At 42.5% G+C, this 15,540-nt stretch overlaps 2 protein-coding genes across 2 annotated transcripts in view; both read left to right on the top strand.

The window, feature by feature from the left end:
* Positions 1–8,971, top strand: part of xylb (xylulokinase homolog (H. influenzae)) — a 254,231-nt gene extending 245,260 nt beyond the window's left edge. Inside the window, exon 19 of the mRNA XM_048612391.1 lies at positions 8,079–8,971. Coding sequence (XP_048468348.1) covers positions 8,079–8,087 — 9 coding nt within the window. The 3' untranslated portion in view covers positions 8,088–8,971. The remainder of the gene's footprint in view (positions 1–8,078) is intronic.
* Positions 1–15,540, top strand: part of LOC109921859 (sodium channel protein type 4 subunit alpha-like) — a 1,322,739-nt gene that overhangs the window by 1,145,638 nt on the left and 161,561 nt on the right. The gene's annotated exons all lie outside the window — the stretch shown is intronic.

Below are 15,540 nucleotides of genomic sequence, written 5' to 3'. Positions count from 1 at the left end.
GATGTTGAGCAAGCAGTCAGATAATTCACTGACTGTGAAGTTGGGAGAGGTGGTTCTACAATAGAGTTGGGTGTTATCAGTATACAAACATAGGATCCAGGTGCTAAAGTAAGTTCAGCCTCTTGAGTCTGCTCCATCATTCAATAAAATCATGGCTCATCTTGTTTGCGATTTGACTTCCACATTCCCATCGACCTCCAATAAACTTTGATTCACTTGCCTAACAAGAATCTATCCAAAGTACAAGGTCCAGTATGTCGCTTCTTTAGAGGTCTGTCCACTGCTGTCTAAAAAATATTCATTGATCCCGCCTTGTGATCTAGAGTTCTAAAGTTGCATAATTCTCTGAGAGATAAATAATTCTCCTCATCTCGGGTTGTATAGGGCAGACCCTAATTTTTAAACAGTGCCCCTGGTTCTGGGCTCACCCACTTGAGGAAATGTCTTTTCCACATTCAACTTGTCAAGATTAAGCAGGATCTTGCATACTTCATTCAAGCCACCCCTTGTTCTTTTAGACATTCTAGTGAAAACAAGCCTAGTCTGTCCAATGAATCCTCATAACACAACCCTCTCATTCCAGATATCAATGTAGTAAACGTCCTCTGAACTGAAATGCCCTGTATTAGGTTCAATTAAGTTTAATTCCTCTCATAATAAAGGGCAGCATTTCATTAGCCTTCTTAAATACTTGCTGTACCTGCATACTAACCTTTTACACATTGAAACATGTCCACGTATGAAAATTGATGCTTTTTGGATGATGTCACCGAAGAAGTAGCATGTAGATGAGAAATAGAAAATGACCAAAAGTAAAGCTGTGAGACACACTGGAGGTAACCCTGTAGGAGCAGAAAAACCATTGCAGTAATACTGTGAGTATGTTCAGGCGGAAGAGAATGAAACCAGGTGACTGCAGTCCCACCTGGCTGGGTGACTGGAAAGAGGCTGTTGAGAATAGTTGCAGTCAACCATATCAAAATTGCAGACAGATCAAGAAAGGCGAAGTTAAATAGTTTACCTTTGTCACAATGTCATTGAATGTAATTTAGTGACTTGCCAATTACGCCTAGTTTGTACAGGCAGATGACTTTGATTAAAAACAAGCTCAATGTAATTTGTGAGATGATATCTGTTGGTTACAGGGCATCTTGACCATGCCTTTTCTCTCTATAATTAATCAATTTTTGGGCTAAAAGGCAAGGTTAAGTATTCCAAGTGATAGCTCACTCTTTCAAAGTAACGGGCAACGATGTTAGTAGTTTGCTTCAATTAAAATGCAGTTTCTGTTGATTCTGGATTAGTTTAGTGCTGATGGAATTGCAATGATCCAGTGCCGATCAGTGACAGAGCAGTTATTCCTCACGCTTGCAGTTTGTTGTCTTTTATGTTGGACTCCTATGATGAACGGTTAATAGATAACTTAAAGACTGTAGTAGATGAGGCATAATGTGAGTTTGTTTGAGGGCATGATCTCTACCAAACAGAGTGCGCAGTTTGAGCCTGGGGCATTTACATGAAAGACTGAGCTGCATGAGGTGTATGAGCAGTGACAGGGCTGCAGCTGCAAGAGTACAAGACTGACTTAATTTGAAGTGACAAGAACCTTTTGGATGACATTTGCTGGCATAATATCAGAGCTGATTATATGTTTTTTAAAAGAAATTACGGCATAATTGCCCTTGATCAGTAACCAGCCAAATTTCAATGAAAACCATTTACCATGGAACTACTGAGAGATAATTACAATTTAGCAATAACCAATAAGGTAAACTTTATTAACACCAAGCAGAAAATGCTGGAAGCATGCAGCAGCCATGAAATGGAGCTCCTTGGCCCCGCTACTGGTGCTTCAGAAACCTTGAAGCAAAATAATGGAAAGCTTGGATTGATAGCAAGATACATAGGAGCAGGAGTAGATAGTTCAGCCCCTTGGGCCTGTTCCACCATTCAATGAGATCATGGCTGAACTGTGGCCTAACTCTATATGCTTGCCTTTGGCTAATATCCTTTAATTCCTTTGCTCAACAAAAATGTATCTATCTCAGATTTAAAATTACAACTGATCTAGCATCCACTGCCATTTGTGGAAGAGAGTTCCAACCATCTACCACCCTTTGCATGTAGAAGTGCTTCCTTACACCTCTCCTGAACATAATTCAGACTGACCATAATTCCCAGATTATGTCCCAAGTTTTAGAGTCTCCAAGCAGTAAAAATAGTTTATCTTTATCTACCCTGCATTTTCCTGTTAATATCTTGATCACTTTGATCAGATCACCCCTTAACCTTCTCAATTCTACAGAAAACAGGCCTAATTTATGTATTCTCTCCTCATAATATCACTGATATCACTGGTGTAGACATACATTGTATTCCCCCTAAGGTCAGTATGTTCTTCTGAAAGTGTGGTGCCCAGATCTGCTCAGAGTACTCCAAATGGGGCCTAGCCAGGGTTTTGTATAACTGTAGCATAACTTCTGTGTCCTTGTACTCCAGTCCTATAGATGTAAAAACCAGCATTCCATTAGCTTTTTTGATTGTTATCTGCACCTGTTTGTAACATTTTAAAGATTTATGCACCCGATTCCCCCATGTCTCTTTGAACGTTCACTGTATTTACCCAATGGTGCACTCAGATAGATGTATCAGAAACACAATGGCTGTCATTCAATGAATGCGCAATTGATGAGTGTACAGAATATCACAGCGGTGAATGGATGCTTTTGGGAGTTGTCTCCATAACTCTCACCTCTGCCACTGGCCACATGAAGCCAACATACCAACAATGAGAGACTGGCAGCTCAAGAAGCATCAATGAGTAAACCGTAAACATCCCGTTGCCTGTCTCACTTACTGGAGCCCTTCAATACTCACCGTAGTGAGGGTGCAGCCTTTGCCAGACATCCACAGACCATCTCAGGACGAGAAGGAAGAGCAGGATGCAGGTCTCTTTTTGCTGTAGATGGGTTGTCCATGAGTAGCTGCTGAGACTTCTGTTCCCTGGTACATCATTATCATTACTCAATAACAATCAACTGGGAAGGCACGGTGGCTCAGCGGTTAGCACTGCTGCCTCACAGTGCCAGGAACCCAGGTTCAATTCCACCTTCGGGCGACTGTCTGTGTGGAGTTTGCATGTTCTCCCCGTGTCTGTGTGGGCTTCCTCCGGGTGCTCCGGTTTCCTCCCACAGTCCAAAGATGTGCGGGCTAGGTGGATTGGCCATGCTAAATTGCCCATAGTGTTCAGGGATGTGTAGATTAGATGGGTTATAGGGAGATGGGTCTTGGTGGGATGTTCTGAGTGTTGGTGTGGATTTGTTGGGCCGAAGGGCCTGTTTCCACACTGTAGGGATCCTATGATGATTCAACCTTTCAATCTGCCTGCTTTGGATTTGCAGAACTGCTGTTTCTCCTTGACCAAATTATAGTCATCAAGTTATATGGCACAGAAATCGACCCTTCAGTCCAATTCGTCCACGCCAACTAGACATCCCAATCTGACCTAGTCCCATTTGCCAGCACTTGGCCCATATCTCTCTAAATCCTTCCCATTCATATGCCCATCCAGATGTCTTTTAAATGTTGTAATTGCACCAGCCTCCACCACTTCCTGTGGCAGCTCCTTCTATACACGCTCCACCCTCTGCATGAAAAAGTTACTCCTCAGACGCTTTTTAAATCTTTCCCCTCTCACCTTTAACCTATGCCTTCTAGTTTTGGAGTTCTATACCCTGGGAAAAAGACCTTGGTTATTCACCCTTGCATGCCCCTCATGGTTTTATAAACCTCTATAAGGTCACCCCTCAGCCTCCAATGCTCCAGGGAAAAATGCCCCAGCCTATTCAGCTTCTCCCTATAACTCAAACCCTCCAGTCCTGGCAGAATCCTTGTAAATCTTTTCTGCAGCTTTTCAAGTTGCAAGGCAGTGAGAGCAGGCAGCCTGGGACAGCCGAGGTCAAGCCCTTGTGTGGAGTGCAAGTCCTGCATGGCTAGGCGCTTGTGGACTGTGGTGTTGAACTGTTAACTGTGTTTCTTTGTTTTTCCACATTTTAGTAAGAAGGACTGTAATGTTTAACTTTTTAAACTTTGTTTTCCTTTTTTTTGTTGCTTTGTACCTTAGATTCTGTATCTAGGTACCTTTGCACATAAGATGGCGCCGTAAGTGGTGACTTGTACACTTTCCACTGTACTAACGTGAGTACATGTGAAAATAAACCTAATTCAGTTCAATTCAATAATGTCCTGTACAGCCGCAGCATGACTACTCCTGTCCCAATGCTTTGACCAAAGAAGGCAAGCATGCCAAATGCCTTCTTCACCACCCTGTCTACCTGCGACTCCGCTTTCAAGGAACTATGCACCTGCACACCTAGGTCTCTTTGTTCTAGGGCCCTACCATTGGTTTGCCTAACCAAAATGCAACACTTCACATTTATCAAAATTAAACTCCATCTGCCATTCCTCGGTTTATTGGCCATCTGATCAAGGTCTCATTGTACTCTGAGATAATCTTCCTCACAGTCCACACTACCTACTTTGTTGTCATCTGCAAACTTAGTATCCATACCTCCTATATTCACATTCAAATCATTTATATAATTGATGAAAAACAGTGGACCCAGCACCAATCCTTGTAGCAATTGCTGGTCACAGGCCTCCAGTCCAAAGAACAACCCTCTACCACCACCCTTTCTCCTACCTACAAGTCAATGTTGTATCCAATTGGCTTGCTCGCCCTGGATCCCATGTGATCTAACCTTACTAACCAAACTAATTGTTGAAATAGAAATCACCAATAAAAAAATCTTTCCTAAACTACACATCCAATAATACATCTTGAACTATTCCCTCTTCGCCATGCTGTTTGTGCCTGTACAGTGATCCCTGTGCCAGGCTTACACAGTGCTATACCAGTGCCTGCAACATGGCTCATGGAAGGCTGTTGACTTTCACTGCAGGACACTGCAGATGGCTTCACCTTGAGAAGCTCAGGGTCTTGAGTGCGTGAACTCAGATTGTCTTAGTATTCACAGCAGCAGTCTGGGTCAGCTCACTGACAGCCAGCAGCAGGGACACTGGTGGATGTCAGTTATGGGAGCATTAATATTGTTATCATTGAGAGAGGAGAGCTCATCATGTTCCATTTTGCTACTGTCAATCCCCACATGCGGCACCTCAGTAATTCTTATCATTTGTTGGGCAGATTGCTGCTGTAAGAACCTGCAAGTTTCTTTGAACAGAGGGATCCACAGCTACAATGGCAGCAGTCTGAGCCTGCATAGTACAAAGCTGCATGGCAACAAGCAGATTGATCTCAGACAAAGGATCCACTGCAGCACCAAAATGTGTTGGATTTCTACCTGCATTGCACTGGAAGCTGAGACTGTATAACAAGTGTGTGCGCAAGTGGGAGTTGGCCACCACTTCCACACTGAAAAAGATATATTCCAAACTTTGTGCAGAGCTCCCTGCCAGGTGGGAGTCTGATTCCTCAATGCTGCTTGACAGTGACAGTAGAGTGTTTGTCAGGCCTTGCAATGTGCTGAGCATCTCAGTGTGCATATCCCTCTTTATCATTTTGTATGTTCCCCCCCCACTTAAGCCCCAATTTAAGTTCCCTGTAGCAATCTAGTCTGCTATCTCATCCTCAAGGAGCTGGCACATGAAGTGCCCCTCACCTCTGCATTCCAAATTCTGAGCTACCCTATTTGGCTGCAGTCGTTGTGCTGCTTCTTTCTGAGAGGTTTGCAGCAGCTCTCACTCATCCTGACAAGACTGCGGTAGCTGGCCAGGCAGTCATTTTACCAGGCAGCTCCTCTTGGTTAATAAAATTAGAAAGGAGAATCACTTAGCACATGGCTGGCAGCATCCTTGGAGGGAGAAAGAGAATGAGCTCTTCCGCTCACTGACCTTACACCAGAATGTATCAGTATTTGAAAGCATAACTGCCGAAGGGAAAGGTTGCAGTGAAAACAAGAGGATTATGGCCACATCTTCTGCAGTTTTCACTTCACGTGAGAGAACACGATGAGGGTTTGGTGAGGTAGAAAAGGGACATTTGGCAAGAAAATACTTTTAACCTGAATGTCCTTGGTGATGATAGATGTAGTCGGCTCTGCCACGGCTAACTATAATCTGGAGCACGTTTCTTCCAGAGCGCTCAGAAGATGCAGGCCCGCTTTCAAGTTCTGCCTTGCTCACTCCTGTTACTTGTCCTCCAAGAGACGGAGCAGAATTTCAGTGAATGTAATGCAGTGTGTTTTGGGTGATGTGCTGCGTTAACCTGATAGCAGCAGGCATACTGAAGCAATGAAAGGGGAATTTCAAGCTAACAGACTGGTACATGTGTGAGTGTAGAGTTTCAGAATGTTAGTCCTGATTGCTGATGGGTGAATGATGAATACGCACGGTAAGAGGTTAGTATTGTGATGTGTAGCAGATGTCCTCTAAAGGTACATCCACTGACATTGACCACCCATGTGACATCATTGAACTCCTTGCAACACTGGTGCCGGCTTCTCGAAGACAATCTGAGGCAATTGATTATATTGGCCCCGGGAAAGATTCCTTCTCTTTCCTTTGGATCTTCTGTACTAATGCTTCAAGCACTGTGTGGGAAATCTCAGGAGCCCTCTCTGTTCTGCTGCTCCATTTGTAAATTTATCCTTGCAGCCACTTGCTGCAGACAGCTAGCAACTCATGCACAATGAATACTGTTCCCCTTGTTCCTCTTGCTGCCTAAAATTCTGCTCTCAGACATAGCATTTTGTTTTATTTATTCATTTTCACAGTACAGGTATTGCTGCCAAGGCCAGCATTTTACTACTTCTATTTTGTTCCCCTTAAGGAAGTGAAAATGGATGTTTTTTGTGATTGGCTGTTGTCCAGGTACTGAAGATCATCTCTCAATTCCACTGAGTGAGGAGTTTCAAGATTTTGACCTAATAATGATAAAGGAATAGCGACATATGTCGAAGGCAGGATGGTGCCTGGCTTGGAGGAGAATATAGAGCTGAAGGTGGTTAATTCTGCTAGCTACCCTTGCTGTTCCAGGTGGTAGATATCATAGATTTGAAAACCACTGCCAGAGAACCTGCTGCAATATGTCCTGCAGACGGTACATAGTGCAGTTTTGGTTTGCCAGTGGTGGGGAAACTGGTCTTTAAAGGATAGAGTACTAATCAAATAGACTGCTGTTTCCTGGATCATTTTAAGCTTCTTCAGTGTTGTAGCTAACTTCATCCACATTTGTTGAGTATTTCGTCACACTTTCACATATTAATTGTTAGAGGAGCTTTTGAGAGTCAGAAGGTGTGTTGTTAAACAAGAATCAGAAGATACATTGTTAAATTTGAGAGGGTGCAGAAAACATTTACAAGGATGTTGCTGGGGTTGGAGGGTTTGAGCTATAGGGAGAAGCTGAATGGGCTGGGGCTTTTTCCCTGGAGCGTTGGAGGCTGAGGGGTGACCTTATAGAGGTTTGTAAAATCATGAGGGGCAAGGATAGGGTGAATAGCCAAGGTCTTTTTCCCTAGGGTGGGGAAGTCCAAAAGGTCATAGGTTTAAGGCGAGAAGGGAAAATTTAAAAAGGATCTGAGGGGTAGCTTTTTCATGCAGAGGGTGGTGCATATATGGAACAAACTGCCGGAGGAAGTGGTGCAGTCTGGTACAATTACGACATTTAAAAGGCATCTGGATGGGTACATGAACAGCAAGATTTGGAGGGATATGGGCCAAATGCTGGCAAATGGGACTAGGTCAGATTGGGATGTCTGGTCAGCACAAACGAGTTCGACTGAAGGGTGTGTTTCTGTGCTGTATGACTGTATAACTCCCAAAAGAAATGCCCGTCTTTAGCCTGTTGTAGTTGCCATGACATTTGTGTGGCTGGTCCAGTTGTGTTTCTGATTTATGGTAATCATTCCTAGGATGTTGATCTGGTGTTTCAGCATTGAACATCAAGGGCAGGTGGTTAGATGCTCTCCTATTGGGAAATGGTTATTGATTAATGTTGTAGTTGTGGTTGTTACTGCCTAAAGTTGGATGTTGTACTATAGATGACTTCATTCTTTCAGGAATGGTGAGTGGAATTAAGTGCTGTACGATTATTGGGAAAACATCCCAGTTTTGACCTTTTGACAGAACAGAGGTGATTGACGATGGGCGTACCCAGAAGCATGTTTGTAAAGCCATAACTCAGATGGTTGCTGCTACATTCGTCCAATCCCATCCAAACTAATCTCCAGAGTGCGTGATCTAGGTCTCTGCTCCACCGTCTGCAACTGGATCCTCAACATCCTGATCCATAGACCACAATCAGTGAAGATATACAACAACACCTCTTCTATGACAATCCTCAGCATTGGTGCTCCACAAGAATGTGTATTCAGCCCCCTACTGTACTGCCTGTACAGTCGTGACTGTGGCCAAATTTTTTCCAAACTTCATCTACAAGTTCGATGATGACACCACTGTTGTAAGCCCAATATCAAATAATGACGAGACAGAATACAGAAAGGAAATAGAATGTTTGGTGTCATGGTGCAAAGCTAACAATCTCTCCCTCAATGACAGCAAAACTAAAGAACTGATCATCGCCTTTAGGAAGAAAGGAGGACACGCCCCAATCAGTATCAACGGAGCTGAGATGGCAGGGTCAAAAACATCAAGTTCCTTCAAGGGACGATAACTAACAATCTGTCCTGGACCACCCATGTAGATGCAATAGTCAAGAAGACACAACAACGCCTGTTCTTCCTCAGGAGGCTAAGGAAATTTGGCATGTCCAGAAGAACCCTCACCAAATTTTACAGATGTTTCATAGAAGGCATTCTATCTGGTGCGTAACAGCTTGGTATGGCGACCGCTCTGTCCAGGATCTTAAGAAACTACAGAAAGTTGTGAACATAGCCCAGATCATCATGCAAGCCAACCTCCCATCCATTGACTCCATCTACACTTCTCGTTGCTGCGGAAAGATAGCCAACATCATCAAGGACCCCTCTCACCTTGGTTATAATCTTTTCCAACCTCTTCCACCAGGCAGAAGATACGAAAGCTTAAACACATGTACCAACAGGTTCAAGAACAACTTCTTCCCCACTGCTATTAGACTGCTGAATGGCCCTTTCAAATTTCAAACCTAATGTTGATCTTGCTTTTGTGCATCTCCTGTGCAGCCATAACTTTGTATGCGTCGCTCTGTTCAATCGCCCTATGATCTGTATTTTCTTGTATGTTATGATCTGCCAGTACTGCATGCAAAACAAAACTTTTTACTGTACTTATGTACATGTGACAACAATAAATCAAATCAAATCAAACAAGAATGTCAGTACAAATGACATGCAGCCTAAAGATCACGAGCCATAACTGACTTTGATTGACACTCATTAGAGCGTGAATTAAATGGAGCTCCAGTGATACCTCAATCCCACCAGGCCGCAGTGGGATCCTGTGGCCAGCCAGTACATTTAATATTTCTGTGTAATGTCTCAAAGTGGTATCAGTGTAAAGACCATTTCTTTTCAATGTTTCTGTAGTTTTGATTGTGGACTGAAATAGGAAAATGACTGTTTTCAAATCAAGGATTGTGGAAGAGATTGCTGCACTTTGTTTAAAAGCAAGTAATTGAAACTCATTGTATGTGGCGGTTACATGACTGCTTTGTTTACATGAGCTGCTCCTTTGTCAGATGAAGTTACTGACCAGGCCTATATCCCTGGACATTGTAGGGGAGGGATGTAGTGATTGGAACTAGCTGATCTTATTGACTACTAGGTCCTTGATTGGGATTGTTAACCTGGGCCAATCAGGAAGCCCTGGCTGACCAATATTAACAGGGGATTTACAATCCCCTGAGTTCAGGCGACTGACTCCAAGCTGGCTAGCTACAGTTATTTACATGTAAATAAAGGATGACTTGATGACTTGATGACAGGATACCAGCCTCTGTGCAGTTATTTTAGTTAACATTCATGAACGGTAATTTATTTGATCTCTGGTATGGAGGGATTGTCTTATGAGCAATTATGCAGAAGGGCTGGAACCAGGGGGTCAAAATGAGATTCAGCTGGCAACAAGTAGCTGATTGGTTTGTGGAATTGTGACCACCTATGGATAACAAAGGCCATCTGCCTGTCAATAATTATGTGATTGGTTCCTGGCAAGTGGCAAGTGAACAGCTTGTGAGTGAGAATGATATTGCCAGAAGCCTTCAGACTTCCAGAAGAGGCAGTGGTAGGTCTCTGCAGAAAGTCTGAAGAAAGCCAGATATCTTCTTCCATCTGTTGCTTTGCAGTTATAAGCTGTTGTTTTTAATAAATAAGTCAGAGACTTTATAATTTGTGAACCAGTCATTCTGTGCCTTCTACAAGGAAATAGAAAGTACCTGGAGAAAAAAGAATGAAGAACAGCAAGTCCTGGCAAGCAGAAGTGAACCGTGTGGCCAGAGGCCATTGAACTGTTTTCCTAGATTTTCCCTCTGCCCATAAGATCAGTTTTTTGCCTGGCTGTGTGTGTATAGGGGTATTTTATAAGGGGGATGGAGTTTTAACCAGTAGAGATCTGTGTCAAGTTATATAGTTTATGTTTGTTTAACTGTAGCTAGAATCTATTTATTGTATGAAGTAGTAATTCTTGTTAATTACAGAAACCTGGTCCACATTTTCTCTAAATAAAATTCGAGAACTTCTGCATACTTTTGTAAAAGCTTTAGCTTTTGTGATGTCTCTGGGAATAATGGCGCTTGGTTTCCACCATGCTACCCCAGTGAGGTCTGACATTAGGCCCAACGTTGCTTGCTGCAAATCATGCACATACAGGTAAAGCACTAAGGTAAATCACACTGGCAATGCAGATTGATCTTACTGACTTGTACATTGCTTTGAATATTTATTGGCCACTTGTGAGAATAAAGCTGGAGCATAGTGAAGAAATGTGAGGCCCAAGTGGTGAAAGAAGACATTGGTAGGAGCAGTGTACAGACCCCCATACAGTAGCCACACTGTGGCAAAGACTAAAAAAATCAACAAATAACAGGACCATATAAATAGAATAGAGCAATAATTATGGGTAACATTATTCTTCATGATGTGGAGGTGTTGGTGTTGGACTGGGGTGGACAAAGTCAGAAGGTACACAGCACCAGGTTATAGTCCAACAGGTCTATTTGAAATCACAAACGTTCAGAGTACTGCTCCTTTGTCAGATGAAGTTACTGACCAGGCCTATATCCCTGGACGTTGTAGGGGAGGGTTGTAGTGACTGGAACCAGCTGGATTTTATTGACTACAAGGTCCTTGATTGGGATTGTTAACCTGGACCAATCAGGAAGCCAGGATCAGCCATGATCCTATTGAATGGCAGAGCGGGCTCAAGGGGCTGAATGGCCTACTCCTGTTCCTATTTCTGATGGTCTTATGGTGATTTGGAGAGATTACGTTAGATATCTGCAATGCAGTATATTGAATGGCCACTTCAAATGCTTGTTTATTCGAAGGTTTTTGGCTTGGACACTTTCTTACTAGATTTTCTGGTTGTATTGTAATAGCTAATTCATTGTTTTTAATTCCATCCTCACCAAGGATTTGGGATCCTTTCTGCAAAAGCCACTTTCAGTTGTTTGGTGGCATATTTGAACATTGCTGAAAAGAGATGAAATATTGAAAATATTGGTCTTACACTCATCGGGATAAAGGCAAGAAATTCAAATTTTAAATGATCCTAACAATTTACACTACAGGGGAAAGGTGTATTGATTGACCAAGGCGTTGTCATAGAAAAAGCAACAGAGAATAGAAGCTCTCAAAAAAGACAAGACATGAACACATTGCTTTTACACTGTATGAGTGTGTCGCTCCTAATAAGCATAAATGAGCCATGTTATGAGCCCAACTGATCATCTGAAATTGGCTGTTAGTCTGGCTGCTAGCATGCTTGACTAATTTGTAGGTCTTCCAGTGCTACAATTTGTAGAAATTAAAATTGCCTGGACAATTCACCAAAGAATGTTAATATCTACTTGGTTGATGAGTACCCTTCACAGAAGGGAACCAGCCACCTCTTCCCTGTCTAGTGCACACTAGTTCAAGGCCCATACCATGTGGCTGACTCAGGATGTAATTTTCCCCTACATAGAGATGGCAAGAAGAGTAAATAATTGGACAGGCTGGTCCGGGAGAGATACTCATCTACTTCTCATCTTTTCACCAATTCTCTGTGAGAGTAGGTCCACTGTTTAGGGACTTCCTTGACTCAGCATAAATCAAGGCCCATAAGTGTGAACTAATGACCACCTAAGAACCTCAACTCCTCGATCACCTGCCTTCCTGGTGGTTGATTAAGGTAGCTAGCTTTCTAGCTGGGAAACCGGAGTGACCTGCTTGTTGAGTTAGGGGTGGGGATGCCTCTAATTGTCCCAACTGGGAGCAGTTGGACCATGGAGTTGGGTGGAGAGGATCGTAAGGCAGGAGCCTCTGAAAGTCAACCAATACCCTTCACTCTGACCTCCCTCAGCACTCACCCCACTCTCCCTACAATCTCCACCCCAAGACAAGAAGTTACAAGTCACTTACCTTCTTGCAGCTGGGTCTGCTGAGGAGTAAGTCTCATTCAGTGGTCTTCTGATTGGCCAGCAGCTTCTGGCAACCCAGGACACCCCACCCACACTCTCATGTTGGCTGTTGGCAGCATTGCTCACCTCCTCAGAACAAGTAAAACATTGAAATAGAAAGAAAAAAAACATTGTAAAAGATCTGTTCTGCCAAATCTAATAACCTTAATCTGGCTCATGCATTAAGTCACAATCCAGCAGCAACAAACTGCTTCTTTTCATCAGTAATTTTGCAGGTAGGTCTGTGAATACAACAGGTTAAGGTACACTGATCCACACTTCTGAAATGACTGCTGGCTAGAGCAGCTCACTGTTATGCTGGCAGTACCTTCCAGGCAATAGATTCAGGATAATTTCATATTTCCCATAGGTTTTGTTAAATCTTTCATTAATACCTATTCCAGTTTATTGGACATGATGGAAAAAAAGGAGTCTATGTATCATATATTTCTACAGATTAATCTTAGACCTTCTTGCTAGCAAGATTTACCAGCGACGGAATAAATCACTTATCAGACCCTGACAGCCTCACACACTAATCATTCATTTTCCTCCAGGTTGTAGTGTGAGAATATGTGTCATGGAGATCAGACACTGATAAATGTGCCATGACTTTTTCTTGCTAATTTGACTTGTGACTTTTGCTGATGAATGAAACTTTCTTTCGTGCAAACCTTGGCTGATTCTTGATGTGATGTTTCATCAATTAGTCTACTTCTCGATTAGACATGGTTGAAATAGACAAGTTGGGTGATTTATATGGGGGTGAATGAGTTATTTTTTATTTTAAAAATTGCTTTTCTAACTAATGTTGCATCATTATGCCATTACTGTATCAATCATTGTAGCTTACCAGCAAGTTTGTCCCATTAAATACTGATAACCTCAGCTTGTTGTTGATTGGGAAAATAAAACCGAAATAAAATTCAGCCCATCATTTACAAACTCCTAATAGAAATCCCCACCCCAGGTCAGCAATTTTTGTAATGTGAACATATCTGGAGTAAACTCCGTAGGATTTGGGGGAAGGAGGTGGTGGTAGAGTTATGTTTTGGTTGGATCCAATTAAGATAAGAGCCATAGGTTTGTGATGTTCAAAGTATTGTGCTTATGCACTTCCATAGTTTGCACAGTGCTGCATTTTGAAAGTTAAATCTTGCTCTTTGAGAAGCTGTAGCGATATGGTTTTATCTTACAGTTGCCTAGGGATTGCAAAATCCAATAAGGGCTCAACACTCACAAGGGACTGCAGTTTGTCATGTAAAGAAAAGTTTTGCTGTAACAAAATGGCTGCCTGATTGTTTGCGTGGCATCACAGGGACACGTAGTCAATGCTTCTTTGCTCTGATGCTGAAGAGTTGGATGCCCTGCTGCAGGAGGTACATTGAGAGACTGGGAGCTTGAAGCATGGCCTTGAAAATCATCACTGGAGCGTGGAAGGAGGTCACCAACCCAAACCAATTCACTCAGCTAACATGAGCCTGGCTGCAAATGAAGTATGTTTCGATCAGTTGGAGGATGAATGTATCAATGGTCAATTTTTCTCACATTTTTGGATCCTGCAACAATCTCACAGACTTAGATTGGCAATTCATAGTGATCTCGGAGGTACCGTACAAAGCAAGAAGAACAATACTGTTCACTGTATCTCAATATATATGACAACTATAACTTATGATGTGGAGGTGCCGGTGTTGGACTGAGGTCGACAAAGTCAAAAGTCACATGACACCAGGTTATAGTCCAACAGGTTTATTTGAAATCATAAGTTTTCAGAGCGCTGCTCCTTTGGCAGGTGAAGTGGAGTGAAGCACACAGGCACAGAATTTATATGCAGTGAGATAATGGCAAGGTAATTCCAGGTAATTAAGAATGTCAAAAGATAAATGCAGAGTGTGTGAATGGAGTGTCGACAAGCTGAATAACAGGTCTTTGCAGGTGATAAGGAGTGTCAACAGCATGATTAAAGTGTCAACAACTGAATAGCAAGTGAAAGGATGACCTATGATCCGAATAATAAGTACAAAAAAATCAAAAATAAATGGTGCTGGAGATAAACCAAATGGCTGGAATGACTTGCTAGGTATAAGAGTCGCATGCGAGGGTCTAACAAGATCATGGTTGAGGCAGTCTTCATGGGTACGGAACTTGGTTATCTGTACCCATGAGGACAGCCTCAGCCATGATCTTGGGTTCATACTGCACTACATGTAACCATCCCTATACTGTTCAGTGTTAAATCTTCCTTACTATTCTGTTTAGACACCATCACCTTGATAACTTGTTATTATCTCTCTACATTAATTAGTTTGTACAGTCTTGGATTACTTGTTAGACCCTCGGCATGCGACTCTTACACCTATCATATCATTCCAGCCATTTGGTTTGTCTCCAGCACCATCCTAGTTTTGATTTTTTTGTAATTATTAATCGGATTCCTTCACCTACTATTCAGCTGTTGACACATTCCTCACACCATTTGACTCACCTGCAAAGACCTGTTATTCAGTTTATCGACACTCCACTCACACTATTTGTATTTATCTTTTGACACTCTTAATTACCTGGAATTATCTTGCCATTATCTCACTGCATATAAATTCTGTGCCAGTGTCCTTCCCTCCAGTGCTCCAAAAACTTATGATTTCAAATAAACCTGTTGGACGATAACCTGGTGTCATGTGACTTCTAATAATAAATCAATTAATTTTTTCCCTAGATAGCAGGAACTGCAGATGCTGGAGAATCTGAGATAACAAGGTGCAGAGCTGGATGAACACAGCAGGCCAAGCAGCATTAGAGAAGCAGGAAGGCTGATGTTTCGGGCCTAGACCCTTCTTCAGACCCTTTCTTCAAGACCTCTATCTTCAAGATAATTGTGTCAAACTGGCTTAGGGAAAAAATTAGAGGAGCAGGAAGGCTGA

This window comes from Rhincodon typus, chromosome 2 (genome assembly GCF_021869965.1).
Source record: "Rhincodon typus isolate 14 chromosome 2, sRhiTyp1.1, whole genome shotgun sequence".
NCBI lineage: Eukaryota > Metazoa > Chordata > Chondrichthyes > Orectolobiformes > Rhincodontidae > Rhincodon > Rhincodon typus.
Note: the sequence above shows the minus strand (reverse complement) of the source record. Positions and strands in the feature narration are given on the sequence as shown.